Genomic DNA, 15831 nt, shown 5'->3' with positions numbered 1-15831 from the left:
CGATTCTCACGCCGCGATCAGTCGATGAATGCATCAATGAAATGCATTGGGTTTGATTCCTCCGTCCATGCATAATTTGAAATTCACCAACCGTTTGTCTAGTTAACATCAAAACCTAAAAATGCAGGCTTGTCCCGGAGAATGCGAATGTTCGAAAAAGGGAATAGATTACTACGGAGTATTGTCTGTGAGGAAGAATGCTCACGATTTAGAGATAAAGAAAGCGTAAGCCATGACGCGGAGTTGAATCATTCTTACTTCCTTTCAACCTTCTCTGATGGTAATTATCATATTGATCTGAAGGTTTCGAAAATTGGCAATTCATTATAATCCCGAGAGACAAAAAGACGAGAGCGTTCAATTCGTCTTTAGTCTGATCGCCGAGGCTTACGATGTACTTTCGGATCCGCTCAAGAGAGCAATCTACGATCAGTACGGGGAGGAGGGATTGAAAAGGGGGGTTCCTGGTCCAGAGGAATTGTACATCGAACCCTACGTATTTCACGGAGAACCTTTACGGACTTACAGGTAGAATTTCTCGCCGCATTATAAGCGTGGTTTGATATTTTTTTTTTCTCAGATTTTTACTGTTTTCTTCCCTCCGTCTCATCCCCTTTGTACTACCGACGGACATTTCGCTTCCGCGGTGTATTGATTTTTTTACACCCAATATTATTTGTATTTTTTTTTTTTTTGCGCGAGCAGAGATTTTTTCGGGACTTCTAGTCCGTACGCGGATCTTATCGATGTCCTGGCAAAGCCTTTGCCGTTGTACGAATTACCGGAAGGACGAGGAATTAAAAGGAAAGAGGAACCGCTTATCAAGCCACTCCTATTAACTTTGAACGAGGTTTTCTCTAATCCCTTTTTTTTTTTTTTTATATTATACCAGCGTGAAACCGAAGTGCGCTGTTCCATCAAGTTTTTCTCTCCGTTATTCTCAGCCAGTATAATTTTTTGATCCTGTGAAGGTATTTTTCGGGGGCGAGAAAAAAATAAAAATCCAAAGATCTGTATTATGTGGAGACGGGGAGGGATCGACGACGGTACTGAGAGAAAAAATTCTCACAATCCCCATAAAGCCGGGACTTCCCTCGGGAACCGAGATCCTGTTTCCTGAAGAGGGTGACCAAGGTCCTACGAAAATACCCGGTAGATTGGTGATATCGATTCGTTACGTATCTCATGCCCGCCCGCGCGATGCCTGCGGTTGCAGGGGGCTAATCAGCGATTCATCGACGTTTCGCTGCAGACGCCTCGTATTTCCACTTTCAATTACCACGTAACAGTTATCTCAGGATATTTTGCCTCAATCTGTATAAAATTTCAATCATTTTTTTACCCTTCCGTCCAGCTGACATCATCTTCGTAACGGAAGATCGGCCGCACGAAACATTTGTTAGAGACGGTACAAATCTCGTGATGATTGCCAATGTATTTCTTCGAGAAGCTCTGACGGGTTTTCACGTCGTGGTGAACACCATAGACGATAGAATTCTGCGGATCCCCATCACTTCCGTTGTCTCGTAAGCCTTGGCCACACCTTTTTATCGCCTTGCCTTATTTTCGTCCACATTGATTTTTTTCTACTTTTCTGTTTGCAATCGAGCTATACATATATTCGCGTTGGTCAATGATAAAGAGAACAAAAAAAATATATATTCTAACAAAACTGCTTCCCAAGAGAGAACCGCAACATACTTTTTCTCTTCTATACGGATATAATTACGACGTTAGCAAAAGATTACGAGCGGTTTTATTGTGAAAAAAAATATATCTTCGCGTAACCACGGGGGTTCTGAAAGGCTTTGGGTGTAAGACGCATTAATTGATAGCAAGGCCGGATTATGAAAAAATCGTGATCGACGAGGGAATGCCGCTGGTGGATAATCCGAAGGAAAGAGGCGACCTGGTTATACGTTTCAAAATCGAGTTTCCTACCTACTTACCCAACACCAGTAAAAATTACATCAAGAAAGCCTTCAGGGTATCGTCGACTGGTGAAAAGGGCGACGCTGAATACATTCACCGGCTTATTCTGGAGGATAAAATTCGAAGGAATATCGATTCGGATATTCCGATGCGCAGGGAACCGGGGGAGTAAGAAAATCAATTGAAATCTATGTGCAGATTATAATCTCCCCGCACAATCAGCCGTCACCCTGTTCAAAATATCAAGGAACTGTTCGAATACTGCCGCGCCCACATGCGCGTGTCCTAAATTTTGCTGTTCGATAGATTTTTACCGAACAAGAAGTATTTTCAGGGTCATTTTCCTGAAAAATCAATACATACCTAATGAATTTTTTGAATAAATGACGTTTAGTTCTGTGGAAGGACTATATTCATTTGATTCTTTGGATATACATGTTGGAAGAATTAATCATTCTCTGTGCAAAGTTTATGGGTTTTGTTGAAGTTTGATAAGCGGAGAGATTCGTTGGGTAGATTCAACATGCTTTGGGTAATCTCTAATCAATTTAAGTGTGTCTGCTAGTCGTATATTTATACGGCATTACTCGTAGCATATAATCTCGCACATTGATCAGTGCAAAGCAAGTGAACGAGATTAATTAGAGAAACATTGATACAGAACACGAATGTGCACTATTTGTTCTGGATAAGAAATTACATTTTGATTATTTGTTTAATTAGGTGTATAGAAAATGAAAAACTAAATGAAGGACACCCATTTGCGTGGGCTTAAATTCCAATGTCGATAATCGCGCGGGTTAAATTAATCTATTTAAATTTTTTTTAATGAAACGGATTGAATGAATGCAAAAGAGAACATTGCTCTACAGAATAACGATTTTTCAGTGTTGCAGATAAGTTATTATTCAAACTCTAACTTTAATTATCGATCTGATACCTAGCAAGTACAGCGTTCACATAACGCTTGTTTTTCACCCCGTTTGAAAATGCCTTTTTTTATTAAGAGGATATTGGAGAAGATAATGCAAGTGGCGACATCGGTCATCCTGTTCAATTATTAAGTTATAAAATTATTTTTTTAAACATTGGTTTTTTAGATGCACCGTCAGGTAACGCCACTAATCTGCGTCACTGACAGTTCAAGATAATGTCACAAATTATCTTGAGATTATTCCCTGTCAATTATCTAACGCAATCACATGACTTTCCAGCACGTGACTTTATTTACAGTTGGCTTAGGATCTCGCGAATATGTATGGTGCAGTTTTTCGTGCGACGATAAGCCGTGAATTTCCATTTTGCGAGCAATGTGGGAACTCTAGTCATTCCTTAGTCTATAATGCCTTTGTTCAAGAAACTGTTTTTTACTAGAAACGAACCTAATAAATCTGTGGAAACTAGTCTACTACCCAACAACGGAGCCAACGATAGGTAATAACAATGTTATTTATTTAATAATATGCAAATTTTGGTGTCTCTGACAGCGATCATCTATCTCATGACTACACAACATGACGTATTGCTTCGTTAAATTATCCTCAACCTTAGACGTTTATGAGTAGTAATGAAGCGTGAATTCCAACTAAATGTCAAGTGTAATTCAACAGAGTCTTAACCTGTACGCCAATTGGCAACAAAATACCACAAGCGCATATTGTTGCAGTCAATTATTGCGAAATGGTAGACGAGTTTTATTATTTAAAGTGAATTTCATCATCTGTTCAGAGCAAGGGATGAAGGACTCTTGCGTCGACAAGCTATTAATGCTTCGTTCATTGATTTATTGTTACAGAAAGGCTGTTGCTTTTCAATCTGATCAGATCAGGGTATTATTGTTTCATGAATGTGAACGCAGAGGTGAGTGTAAACTCCTGTTTGATTCAATAGCTGTTGAAAAGTTTCCAGTCAAAACTAGATGTGAAGATTTGAAGGGTGTAGTAGAGCAGAAAGATGATGTTTACATCGAGATCGATAACGAATTTATTTACGAGGTAACTATGCAGCCCTGGTATTGCTCTATTCTGTTATTTCAATATCTGTATGGTTTTTTTTGCAGTGAATTTACTTTTCATTCGGTAGTTCAAATATAATGTAATATGCCAGTTTAATTATTACAGTACAAACGAGTTGAACGAGATGATGTAAAACTGTTGAAAGACATGGTATTTGGAAATGTTGCCATGACTTACAGAGGACCTTCTTTCAAGGTGAGACCGGTCAGAGCTTGAAATAAACTAAAATTAAATATCATTTATCAAGTGGCCATCATTACTGAGTCTAGAAAAAAAAAGTCCGAGTTGGGAGGAATATTTTAGATAAACAAAAATTGTGGAAAATATTTACTGCGTTCTTATTAAACGTTTGTGTGCACCTGAGTATACATGCATGTATTTTTCTATGTACTCATACATTTGGTTTTGAAGGTGACATGTGTATTTATGCAATTACATCTGGTACCCTGTTTAAGTTGTCAAAATGAACTTGAATCCAGATATATTCTGATAGCTGCATCTGCTGTTTAAGGCAGATGTTGCACATTACATTTCACATTACACCTGTTGATTACACCAATTTTTATAGATACATGTAATGGATGCTCCACGACGTATAATGTGTACGAAGGTGTTCCCTGCCTCAGAGCAATCTTTGCGTCAACATAGGTCAGCTATGAAATTTATGATAGCGATGCACAACTGCTTTTGAATTAATTCTCATTCTGAACTAGTTTATCACCTTTCAGTGAAAGGCATTCATCGGAGGCACTGGTAAATTCTATGACGATGGATGGCAATTCCAGTAATGGGAGCATGCTGGCCGTCGGTAAACCAATGATTGTTCCTCAGATTCAGATTAATCACGGTCTATTGTTGTTTCGTTCATATTCATTTTATTTGAGTACGAATTGTAGTCAACATTTAATAACTGTATTCCAGTATCCCATACAAATCTTGCGAATTCTTATGGCAATCGGCTAAGTCCGGAGCTTAGGAAAAATTCTACCAGTTCCAGTACCGGTAGTAGCTGGGATCTTGATATTCCATTCGCACCACCAGCTCGCGACAGTAAGCATAAGGGTCTTTTACTCATTAATCATGGTCCATTAACTTTCAGCAAATTTCATGAAGCTCTGTTAATAGGCTTACAATTGCTAGAAAGTAGTAGTAGCTCATCAGGGGTTGGCAGCTTATCCAGTCTCCGACGGAGATGGCTTCGCACCCTCTCTACATCCTTGAACCGTTCCGAATCTGAAGATCTCTATGGGGCTCAATACTTTTCCACCGACGGTTCTCATGATAGTTCTGAACATCAGACACGGCGACAAAAAACTAGAATAGGCCTAGCAGTTTTATTGGAATTGACAGAAGGCCATGAGCGGTATGTCAAAAGCGAGAAAATTCCCTGATTAATGAATCTCTGTTTATCCATATCATACTTTTTTTTTTCTATCTTATCCATTAACTATAACAACGAAGCTACAGTGAAAATTTCTCCACAGCCGAATGGAGGCTCGGTTGTTGGAGCATGTAGCATTACTGGAGGGTATGCTAGATCGTTTACGGCGTTCCTGTAGCAAAGGTAGTCATAATAAAAGCAGAGGATTTGTTGTACGAATGCACCAAGCATCATTGCATTGTACTCTATGGTTACTGCGGCTATTTATGGATACTGCAAATCTGCCGACTCCGCTGTTATGGCATAACATTCTATTGACACCCAATACCTCAGGAGAGCTTAAAGTTCATACGTTACAACGTAGCCTTCAATTGATGTGCAGGCTACTGGATGACGTTGACACCAAATCAACGAATTTGTGAGTTTCTATTATTTATTCAAGTTGGGGCAATTCCACAAAGTATACAAACAACTGTGTTTTTACGGTTTTCAGTTTCCTTAGCACCCTAGTCACAGCCGTGTTGACTCACCACCTAGGTTGGGTACACACTGTGTTATCCTCTAGTGATCGTCAATTGGTAATTTATAGCACTTATAAATGTTATTATTCATGGATATGCTGGAAAAGTTAATTCCTATAACTGTCTCATTGTTGATTGAGAAATATTCTTGTGATATTGACTTGCAGGTCGAGTCATTGGCCAAACGATATTCGTACAATCCTCTTTGGGCTCAACTTTGCGACTTATATGGAGCTCTGGGTACACCCTTACGAGTTGCTCATACAGTGATTGTTGGTGAGACAGAAAAGACAGACTTAATAAATACAGTGTTGACATTTTTGTCCTACTTCATACGCAGTAGTAATATCGAGCGGAGAAGAGAACGACGGAGTTCACCTGAACGAGAATTGCAGCAGGCTGTGACATTGTTAAAAGAAGCAGAAGCAAGGCGTCCTGCTAGTTTGAGAAGCAAACGTGGATCAATTCACAATGTGAATGACTCGGCTGAGCCCAATTTCACACGGCAAATGAATGCAGCTTCTTCGATGTACCGAAATGTTGCTAAAGAACGATTCGAATCCCCAAGCCATGACTCTCTTAGTCGGACCCCACGGATGGCAGACTTCAGTCGAAATATTGAGACAAAAGCATCAAAACTAAAAAGAAGTGATACGACTTTACAAAATCTTAGTGCTATAACACTAGGTTCTGATAAAACGTGTGTTGACTCTAGCGTGAAGTACAAATCTTTTTATGATAACGAGTGTGAAAAGTCGGCTGCTCTAGATGCAGACTGTATGGAGAAGGATCAGAATTCAAATTCAGTCAAAATAGTTGTGAGCGAAACCTTGCCCCTGGAGCCTCAAAAGAGGAGAGAATATCTGCAGAGAAGCGCACCTCTTCAAGAATTGGAGAATAAAATTAATTACGGAGATTTTGAGGAAGCATATCTTGATGCCAAATTGGAGTCGTTGGAGAGATATCGAAAAAATGACTTTGATGCAAACAAATTGTGTTCCAATGGAATTGACAGTGTTGATTCAACTGTATTGGAAGTGAAACAGGAAAACTGCCAAAAGGAACAGAATGTGTCATTCGTTCTTGGAGGTGAAGAAAAATCAATTGAATCCAAGCTGCGTTCCCAAGAAAAGTGTTACTGCCAGTGCGCGTTTTCGTTTACGAGAGTACCCAGCACTTCTGCACAACTTTCAGAAGGAGTTTTACGGAAAATTATTCAAAGAAACTTTCCTGAGTCATCGAAAAGCATCAAAGCAAATACTTCTTCTGCTAAAGAAAGATCTACCAGCTTCTGTCCAAATTGTTTTGGTGAGAGTTTTACCTCTCCGCATACATATGACAATAACAGCCTTCTTCTTGAGACTCCAACTAACGCTACTGAGGTTCTTCGAATATGCAGTAGTGCCAGTGCTGTCAATAATCGCGGAGTCAGAATGAATCGACGGAATAGTTTAGAGTATTTGATGGAAGCGAATGGGGTTGTGGAACTTCCCATGCCCAGGTTAATGGAAAAATCTATTATTTTTATCTCCATCGTTTGCTCTGCCAATTTTTTTTTTTTCTAATCACACATTTCATTTGCACAGGTCAAAAAAAATCGTTCCTAACAGTAGTAAAGAAGTCGATCCACGAGCAGGATTTTCCGGCTCCCTTCAATTTGGAGAAGTTTGTTGCATCGATACCATGAAAAAAAGTGATCCAAGTAGTACAGGGTATACGTGGGGTGTCGTGGCGCAAGGATTAGCCAAGAGAAAAAAGAAGAAACGGAGGAAAAAAAGCGCAGATGATGGAAAGGAGAGTGAAGATGAATGGTTGAGCTGCGTTCGTGACGAAGTTGAAGCCGCTGTTCATTCCTCTGTAGTTGATCAGCCCATTGCTGAGGCACTTTGCATCGTAGCGGATGTAGATAGTTGGCAAGTTGGCGTTCTCTCCAATAATACGCCGCTCTCTAAAGCTCCTCTAGCGGTCGGCATGTCTCGTCTCGTTGCAAACATGCTTGAGGCCTTTGCGTATGTTTGGCGGAAATATCACTCGCCTGTGCATGTGAGTCTCTTGGAATAAGTTTCCCAGGTTTCTAATAACCGTATGAATGACTTTAATCTACGTGCAATTTTTTTTTTTTCCTTTTTAAGTGCATCGGAGTTTTGGAGGGAAAACTCAGAGAAATGTGGCTTCGAAGTGAGGCGCTGGCAGAGATGCTGATGGGTGCAGAGTTGGAGGACGTTAGCGTCGATTCCTTGACTGATGCTCTCGATCTTGACGCAGCTGACATACCTGTACTCTTAGCTGTGGCTGCTACTCATTCTCCGATTGTTGCCCGGCGATTTGGGCTAAGTTTGGCTTAGTCGTGTGATGAGGAAAGTCCCCTCGATATATTCCATCGCTATGCTCGACCAGTACCTTTCTTTCCGTCATATTGTAATTTGTATATTTCACCCACACCTGTATATAGTTTCAAACCCCGATACCCGAGAGCCAAGTATGATAAAGATGAAAATAATTGTAATAATAATTTAATACGCCTGATATACCGACGATATAAATATTTATCGTTTATTTTCTTCTTTACGTCACAATGTATTACATGATAGGTCTATTATTATGTGTAATTATTTAATGTAATAAATAACTGTAATTTTTTTCTAATTCCCTTCTACCTTCCATTAAGATCAATCATCTACAGGTATATTTTTTTCATTCCGAAAATCAATAGGCCATGTAAATTGGCACGTATTTTTTTCATCCAATTTTGTTTATAGTTCAATTCGATTGTCCTGTCACAGCTTCCCCTCATGACGTACTAAATTTTTAGGATCTTCAATCGTGAAGATTTTTTTTCCTCTTATAAATCAGATTTCAAATCACCAGCGACTCACGTTCTACTAATTTCAATCACTGGAATCATGCAGATCTGCCCAGCCGAGCCGTAAGTCACAGTGCAATAGCGATAGACATTCACCGAAAACAAATAATTTTCCATTCATATTTAATTTATTAGAACACCCATCAACCCACCACTGTCCATCATAGAGGCGAAGAATAAAATACGAGTAATATAAATATAATACGAATACTATTATACGTATACCAATATACAAATGAATATTCAAGCCAAAGTTTAACATTGCATTTCGTCTTCGTTTAGCTCGGTCATGACGAATGCTGTAATTGCTGTTGTTGCTGTACACCGCAGCCAAAATGTCTCGTAAGCTGAATTTCTTTATCTTTGCTCCTTCCAATTGCTCTGATTAATCGAGAACGTTTGTGAAAAGTAAAATTGCCTCAATTTCAGAAATACGTTCAACCAGAGAGGACAAAATCTTGTGCTCCGATCAGGGTAAGATTTGCGCAATAAATTGTGTACGGCCTTTTTCTTATCAATTTTTATTCAACTTCTCAGTACTATTATAAACCGGATGTTCCCATGGAGGACAACACAACGTATCGTCTTTCTTATTGGGAAGGTCCGAATTCCCCGGTGGATCCTTTTCATCCAGAGGATAACTTGACCGTTGGAGGTGGAAAAATATCCGACGATACAACGCACAGAGTTTGTTCATCATATGAATTAATATCACATATCTATCCCATTCCATTACTAGAAAGAATGAAATATTGAAATCTGTAGTTAAGCTACCCGGGGAATTGGTGCGTTAAACCGGAAGCTCCTCTGACACCTTGTAAACGTCAACTTCTTGGGCAAGGTCCCATGCAAGATGTGACAACGCAAAAGCACGATTACACATGGAAACAAATTCCAAGAGCCGAACCCTTCAAGGCGGTTCCAAACATCTATTCTCCTTGTGCAACGATGGCTGGTACCTGCGGCCACTAATGCCTATACTAATGTTTTTTTCCTTCGGTCATTTATGCAAACATTTCAATTTTCCAGACGACACAACTTACCGTTTAAGCTATTACAACTACAATTGTTTGTCACCGATAAAATCTTACGCCCCAATTAGAGAATATTCTAAATCCGACGTGCCCATGGAAGGGTGTACCACTTATAGGCTCAGCTATTGGCCCACTGAACCACCAGCAAAGGTGGTTTTCTTTTCCTTTTTTTTTGTCATTTGTGGTATTGAAAAACCCAAAAAGTCTACCTTGCGTATTCTTATTGTAGGAGGAATATCCTTGGTGTAAAAAATTAGAGTACCACCCCCCAGTGGATCCGATGGACGCATGTACGACTTACAAACTCAGTTACTGGCCAAATTGCGACAATGAACCAAGGAAACCATTCCAAATTCCGGATACGGAGAATATATTAAACGCAAAATGTTGCTTCGACGATAACACGACTTATAGACTAAGCTATTTCGGGTGTGAAAACGACGCTAGGAGAACGCCCATCAAACAGTCGGAGAATATCAGCTTATCTACTTGCCCTGTTTCTCATTACACGACTAACCGAGTAAATATTATATTTCCCCTGTTCTTTTAGATCCATATTTCATTCAAGCATATTGTAATATCTGCAAATCACGTAAGCTTTTACTATAATGTAGACTTCTTCCCGCAGTTGAGCTATCTAGGCAATTGGTGCGTGAAACCAGAGAAGCCAATAACCCCGTGTCGAAGACAGCTGCTCGGAAAAGGACCCATGCAAGAAGTGACTACTCAGAAGCACGATTACACTTGGAAATGTTCAAATCGTGGAGACGGAGATAAATTCCGACCAATTGATAATCTCGAGTTTTCACCACTCCCATTAGAATGTGAGTTTCTATCTCTGATAGCGATTATTTTTTTTTTTTTTTTAGTCAACGAATAAATTAAAAGATTATTTGCTACCGCCGCTGCAGATCGCGTGATTATAATCAGAGGCGCGTAATCGCGGAGTAAAATAGTAAAAGTAGGCAAAACTATGAGATGGAGAATGAATTAATTATTAACCTGTACTGAAATAATTTCAGGCTGCACAACTAACCGGCTATCCTATATGCCGATCAATGAGAAATCTCTGGTTCCCATAAAATCATATGCACCTGAGCGAAGGTACTGGAAATCGGATGTCCCATTAGAGGGAGAAACTGTAATGAAACTCAGCTATCAGCCCGTTGAAGTTGCTGATAAAGTCGAAAAACCTTGGGGTGCTAGACAATCTTTCCATCCTCCAACCACCCCGATGGAAGATAATACCACTTACAACCTCAGGTGATTGAAAAAGTTTTCATCTGTATTTATCTGCGGTTAAGTTAAGAGCGTCCATTTGCATATGATATATCGGTGTACCCGTATAACGGTATTTATTCGCCGCAAGATTATTACCCCATCGGTATTTGGTGAGGTGCGATTCTCTGAAGATCAAACCCCACATGCAGTAGGTATACGTATGTCGTACATACTTTCGTGTCACGATTCCCGATTTACAGCTCCTTGCCTTGGACCTTGATCATTATATTTTATCCCTCGAAGAGATCGCGTCCTTCACTTTCTATAATTATTATTTCTACGAACTTTACGCCTGCGGATTATATAAGTAGCGGTGTTTTAAGGGAGGTGTCGGGATAGCTAATGAAATTTATAAAGAAAAAATTCATTTAATTACTTTATCTGTTAATAATTGACTTTTATATTTTGCGTGGTTGCAGCTACATTCCACCGGGTACTTTGGAACCTCTGCCTTCAGACGCTCCACCTTGTCCCCCTTCGAATCCCTGTACTCGTGAGTTTCTTGAATTTTTCCAGATATTCTGCCCACAGTAAATACGAATAAGGAGTTTGTCATCGCAACATTAAAACTCAACTAAACGTGTTTTCCATTTTTTTTTTCTTTCTTTTTCTTTCGTTTGTTGCAGCCTGTGGAAAATGTTGCAGTTATTAGATCTGCGTGATTCCAGCGAAAGAAGAATACCCGATCATTTTTATATGTCTTTAGTTATTTGAATTTTACGTCGTCTTTTATTTGTTGGTCCTGTCCGTTTTTTTTGTATATGTTCTGTACCGAGTGTTGTTTGATAATACGTCCCGTTTATTTTTTTTAAAAATCGCTGTCGTCCTGTTATAATTCAACGAATCCCTCGAAGCGCCGATGGTACCTGATGTGCACCAAAACGGTCCATCATCCTCATACACTAATTCCTCGAACACTTCACGAGGCCGTGTGAAAGTTCGTGTGGGTGATTATACATACCGCGATTTGCGTGTCCCACGGAAAGTGGCTGTGCAACTTCTTTAGTCACAGGGCGGTGCCGCAAAAAAAAAGATCTAGGAATTGAATTTCACGCACAACGATTGAATAACTGTACGCAATGCGTTCGGTAAAACGATCGGATAGAACATTTATTTTTATACGCAAAAATTATTGTCTAAAAGTTTAGAAATTTTGAGTAACGTTTACTCGCGAACTATTAGCCGACTTGCAGCAACTTATATATCTCGTTAAGTTGTTGAGTAAATTTTTACATAAAATTATTTTTATGACATCGTTTCGACGAGGATCGGTTTTATCGCACCAGATATAAAAGAGAGAATGAAGAATTATATTATCGGGGTGGATACACCGTGTCGCATGCAACAGAGTTTGTAATAAGAAATTCAAAAACTGAATATGCTCCTCATTATTGTGAAACTGCATTACACGACAGCTGGTCGGCAATTACAATTGCGTAATAAAATAATTGCGAAGTTATTCCCGTATAGACGGTTTGAAATCTGCCATACTTGATGGAATACAGATATATCTCTGAAATACTGTTTAAAGGCAAAAAAAAGGTGAACCTTGAACATCCTTTTACAGTTCGAATGTATTTCATACTCGAACATTTCTGTAACATCATAGGAGATATCGAAATTTTTGGAATGCATATTCTTGTTATAATACATTTTGGAATTCCGATGCAGATAACTCGTCGTCGAGAACTTTCTATACCTCAAACAAATCACGGTTAATTAGAAGCACGTAAAACACGTAACAGATATATTTATTATACACGATAGAGCGAGTATAAAAGCTTCCAGAAAATCCCGGAAGTCGTATATTAATACGTGTCAGTCGTCCGGTAGAGACGAAAATTCCGTCGCTCGTGCTAAAAGTTCATGTAGTATCTAATTGAATATGTCAGCGCGAGTTACGGCTTCGTTGTTCGAACAGAAAAAGAGAAGAAAAACCAAAAAACGAAACGAATGAATATCCAAGAACAAGCGACCTTTAAAATTCGTGGGTTGTAAGCCAGTCGAAAGTGAGATGATACAGTTACGCGATCTGATCTCCATTTCTTTCTCGCAGCGGGCGACTCGAGATTCTGGAGCTATAGGCGCGGCGAAACTTGAGGGCAGAACCGGCGGCTCGGCGGGCGTCAAAAATGAATCTTTTCATCTTTTTACGGACCTATACACCGGCCAAACGTAACGTAATGAATTTATTACTCGACACACAGAGAAGGAGTCCAAATCTTTGAGATGGGGGATTCTCGGTGTATACATACATCTTGCAACGGCAGACTATCTTCTTTTTGCGAGGAGGGGTAAAGTGAGAGTCGCTATATAAAGGGGATTCTTTACTCTCCTGAGATCAGAGTTAGTAGTAATCACCATAACTGTTCGTTTTACAATTTATAAGAAAATATCTCTTACAAGCCCACACACAATGAAACTTCTGGTAAGTGCTTATATTTTTACACATTCATTTTCCATTGAGAGCAAAGAACAAAAAATTATAGAGCTGATTTAAATAAGTTTCACAAGCTATAAAAATTTTTGGTCCCGTTTTGCCTGTTTTTCGATTTTTCGTTTTTTCGCACTCTCAAAATTTCAATTTCATCATTTTTTCCTAGTTAAAAAAAGTAACGTTACAGAATGCACTTTCGCTTTTTGTGAAACCAAAAAATTTTCCATCTTCAAAGCTACCATGATGCGAATATCATTTTATTTTTTTCTCATACCGTCGCCAAAAGTTACCGAACCCCTCTCTAATTTCGTGACCAAAAAGAGTAAAGAAAAGATCGGATGAAAGGAAAAAAAATCTTCGCGTATAACGGCAGCATTTGAATACGATTATTCTAAGTGTCGTTCAAGCGTTTGAAAGATGGATTCTGTGAAAGGAATGCCGGAGGGTGTGCGGGAGTTGGTCATGTCATCCTTCTAAGGACTTTCTTTCTAATGTATCTGAAATTGGCGAGATTTTACGGTGTTCGTGTACCGTAAATAACAACGTGACATATCCATGTAGGCTTAGAAGGGGAGGGAATTGAGTTAATATTAGCATTGGAGATGCGGTAATGCATAACGCAAGATGCGACGCGATGCTATGGGTCAGGAGTTAAATGACCGTATCTGACATTTCGACCACACTTTCACTCATCTGCCATCGACGTCGAGGCCCCTGGGAATACGGGAAGGGCTCATCTCCGCTCGTATACAACATTTTATACGTAACGTATAACGTTCGTCTCATTCCACGGATTGCGCGATATCTGAGAGATGCAGCGGTCGCTTTATTTATATCCTCGGCCTAGCCCGACGTCACTACATTATTTACATAACGGTGTAACTGAATTAGACACGAGACAATATCAGTATTCAATTTTCATATTTTCCCACAGCGAGTCATCTCAAATGATTTTTTTTTAGTCACTCTAATTCAATGAAACCTCCCGCGAGTTGTGTCATTCTATTGTTACGATCTAATAACGACGTTCGGGCCCGATCATCTCTGATTATAGATCCACGTGATCACAAATCGTTGGCTTGCGGTGAATTAAATTGACTTAACCAGCTTAGGTTGAATTTTATCCTCGGTTCTGACTTCGTCTATTTTATTGTCCATTGTTGAGTCACGTATTGGGTAACCGACGTGAATAGGAATCGATGAATTGACCATACTTTGTTGCAAACAAACCTTAGACGATTATGATCAACGAAATGTCCTAATGAACGATTGTACGTCATTGTTTTTCAGGCACTAGCAACGGTTTTAGCGGTCGCATCTGCGAGGCCCCAACGCGACGCTTATTCCGACGATGTTCGGCAAAGGGAACAGCAATATGCTCCAGATGACAGGAGAAATTACACGACCCCCATCCCCATAATCCAGTGGAACAAACAACAGGATACCGATGGAACCTACAAAACGAAGTATTATAATCATGAAAATTTCTAGACAGGAAGTGCGAGACAAATTGAATGGTATTCTTTATTGCGATGATTTTATCGAATTGCAGCTACGAAACGGGCAACAACATAATCGCCGAAGAAAGTGGTTACATTAAAACACTTCAAGGAAAAGATGGAGAGGCTGTTCCATCTTTGGTCCAGGAAGGAAGTTATTCTTACAACAGCCCAGACGGTCAGGTGATAAACACTCGTTACATCGCTAATGAATTCGGATTCCAAGTATTCGGAGATCACCTTCCCACCCCACCCCCGGTGAGCGAGGAAATTCAAAAGGGTTTGGATCTGATCTACGCAGGAATTCGCCTTCAGGAGGTAAAGTCAAACCGTCGAACGAAATAAATGGCAGAAGTATTTTGCGCCTGATCAACGGCAGTACTAGTAGCCAAGTAGTAGTTCCTCGCATGAGTCAGCCGCGAAGTTGGTTATTTATGTCTCCTCTCGTTTCTTTCTCAGGAGGAAGCAGCCCGCGAAGCAGCCTCTGGAAAGCAAGGACCTCCAGCTCCAGCTCAAGCACTCGATCGACGAGATGATAAAGAGAGATTTTACAACCAGAGACAGTAAAAAGTTTCAGGTACCTTGACCCCTCCCTTATTTTCCTTGTAACATTTCCTTTACTCCCCGCGCACTCCTGCCACTATTTTTTTACTACACGCCCGGTTCCCTGTTCCCTTATCAATATACATGGTATAATTTTACTCTCAAATTCATTTTGCATTTTCTTTTGAATTTTTCACAATAATCATATTACTGAATATATTTTTCAATATACATTATTACGTTTACTTTTTTACCCGTTCCGATGATACAAGATAATAATTCCCAATGTGTATCCCTATGATCCTTATGATGATTCCTGAGAATA

The 15831-nt window shown here is 39.6% G+C and overlaps 4 protein-coding genes across 6 annotated transcripts; all 4 read left to right on the top strand.

The window, feature by feature from the left end:
• The first annotated feature begins 121 nt into the window (after nucleotides 1-121).
• Nucleotides 122-2190, top strand: LOC105692575 (dnaJ homolog subfamily B member 13-like). The gene is made up of 6 exons (XM_012411867.2): nucleotides 122-225; nucleotides 304-528; nucleotides 706-850; nucleotides 972-1152; nucleotides 1355-1526; nucleotides 1840-2190. Exons 1-6 carry the CDS (start codon nucleotides 122-124, stop codon nucleotides 2102-2104), a joined length of 1092 nt encoding a protein of 363 aa, XP_012267290.2. The 3' UTR covers nucleotides 2105-2190.
• A 961-nt stretch (nucleotides 2191-3151) lies between these two features.
• LOC105692713 (folliculin-interacting protein 2) lies at nucleotides 3152-8500 on the top strand. 3 transcript variants are annotated; one of them, XM_012412101.4, is made up of 12 exons: nucleotides 3152-3366; nucleotides 3728-3926; nucleotides 4053-4142; nucleotides 4516-4595; nucleotides 4676-4755; nucleotides 4869-4997; nucleotides 5073-5310; nucleotides 5432-5746; nucleotides 5822-5906; nucleotides 6017-7350; nucleotides 7436-7892; nucleotides 7982-8500. In XM_012412101.4, the coding sequence occupies exons 1-12, from the start codon at nucleotides 3275-3277 to the stop codon at nucleotides 8192-8194; spliced, it is 3312 nt and encodes a 1103-aa protein (XP_012267524.2). In that variant the 5' UTR covers nucleotides 3152-3274; the 3' UTR covers nucleotides 8195-8500. The 3 variants fall into 3 exon arrangements, with proteins under 3 accessions (XP_012267524.2, XP_012267523.2, XP_048510664.1); XM_012412100.4 differs by having other exon boundaries at nucleotides 4676-4794; XM_048654707.1 differs by lacking the exon at nucleotides 3152-3366 and having other exon boundaries at nucleotides 3808-3926; nucleotides 4039-4142; nucleotides 4676-4794.
• A 252-nt stretch (nucleotides 8501-8752) lies between these two features.
• On the top strand, nucleotides 8753-13146 carry LOC105692574. The gene is made up of 11 exons (XM_048653759.1): nucleotides 8753-8775; nucleotides 8848-8899; nucleotides 8995-9054; nucleotides 9142-9186; nucleotides 9229-9399; nucleotides 9478-9667; nucleotides 9742-9896; nucleotides 9976-10266; nucleotides 10375-10570; nucleotides 10769-11009; nucleotides 11447-13146. Exons 1-11 carry the CDS (start codon nucleotides 8753-8755, stop codon nucleotides 11559-11561), a joined length of 1539 nt encoding a protein of 512 aa, XP_048509716.1. The 3' UTR covers nucleotides 11562-13146.
• A 156-nt stretch (nucleotides 13147-13302) lies between these two features.
• LOC105692716 (endocuticle structural glycoprotein SgAbd-8-like) lies at nucleotides 13303-15742 on the top strand. The gene is made up of 4 exons (XM_012412104.3): nucleotides 13303-13455; nucleotides 14755-14930; nucleotides 15017-15281; nucleotides 15423-15742. The coding sequence occupies exons 1-4, from the start codon at nucleotides 13444-13446 to the stop codon at nucleotides 15528-15530; spliced, it is 561 nt and encodes a 186-aa protein (XP_012267527.2). The 5' UTR covers nucleotides 13303-13443; the 3' UTR covers nucleotides 15531-15742.
• The last annotated feature ends 89 nt before the right edge of the window (nucleotides 15743-15831 follow it).

This window comes from Athalia rosae, chromosome 4 (assembly GCF_917208135.1).
Source record: "Athalia rosae chromosome 4, iyAthRosa1.1, whole genome shotgun sequence".
In the NCBI taxonomy this organism is placed as follows: domain Eukaryota; kingdom Metazoa; phylum Arthropoda; class Insecta; order Hymenoptera; family Athaliidae; genus Athalia; species Athalia rosae.
Note: the sequence above shows the minus strand (reverse complement) of the source record. Positions and strands in the feature narration are given on the sequence as shown.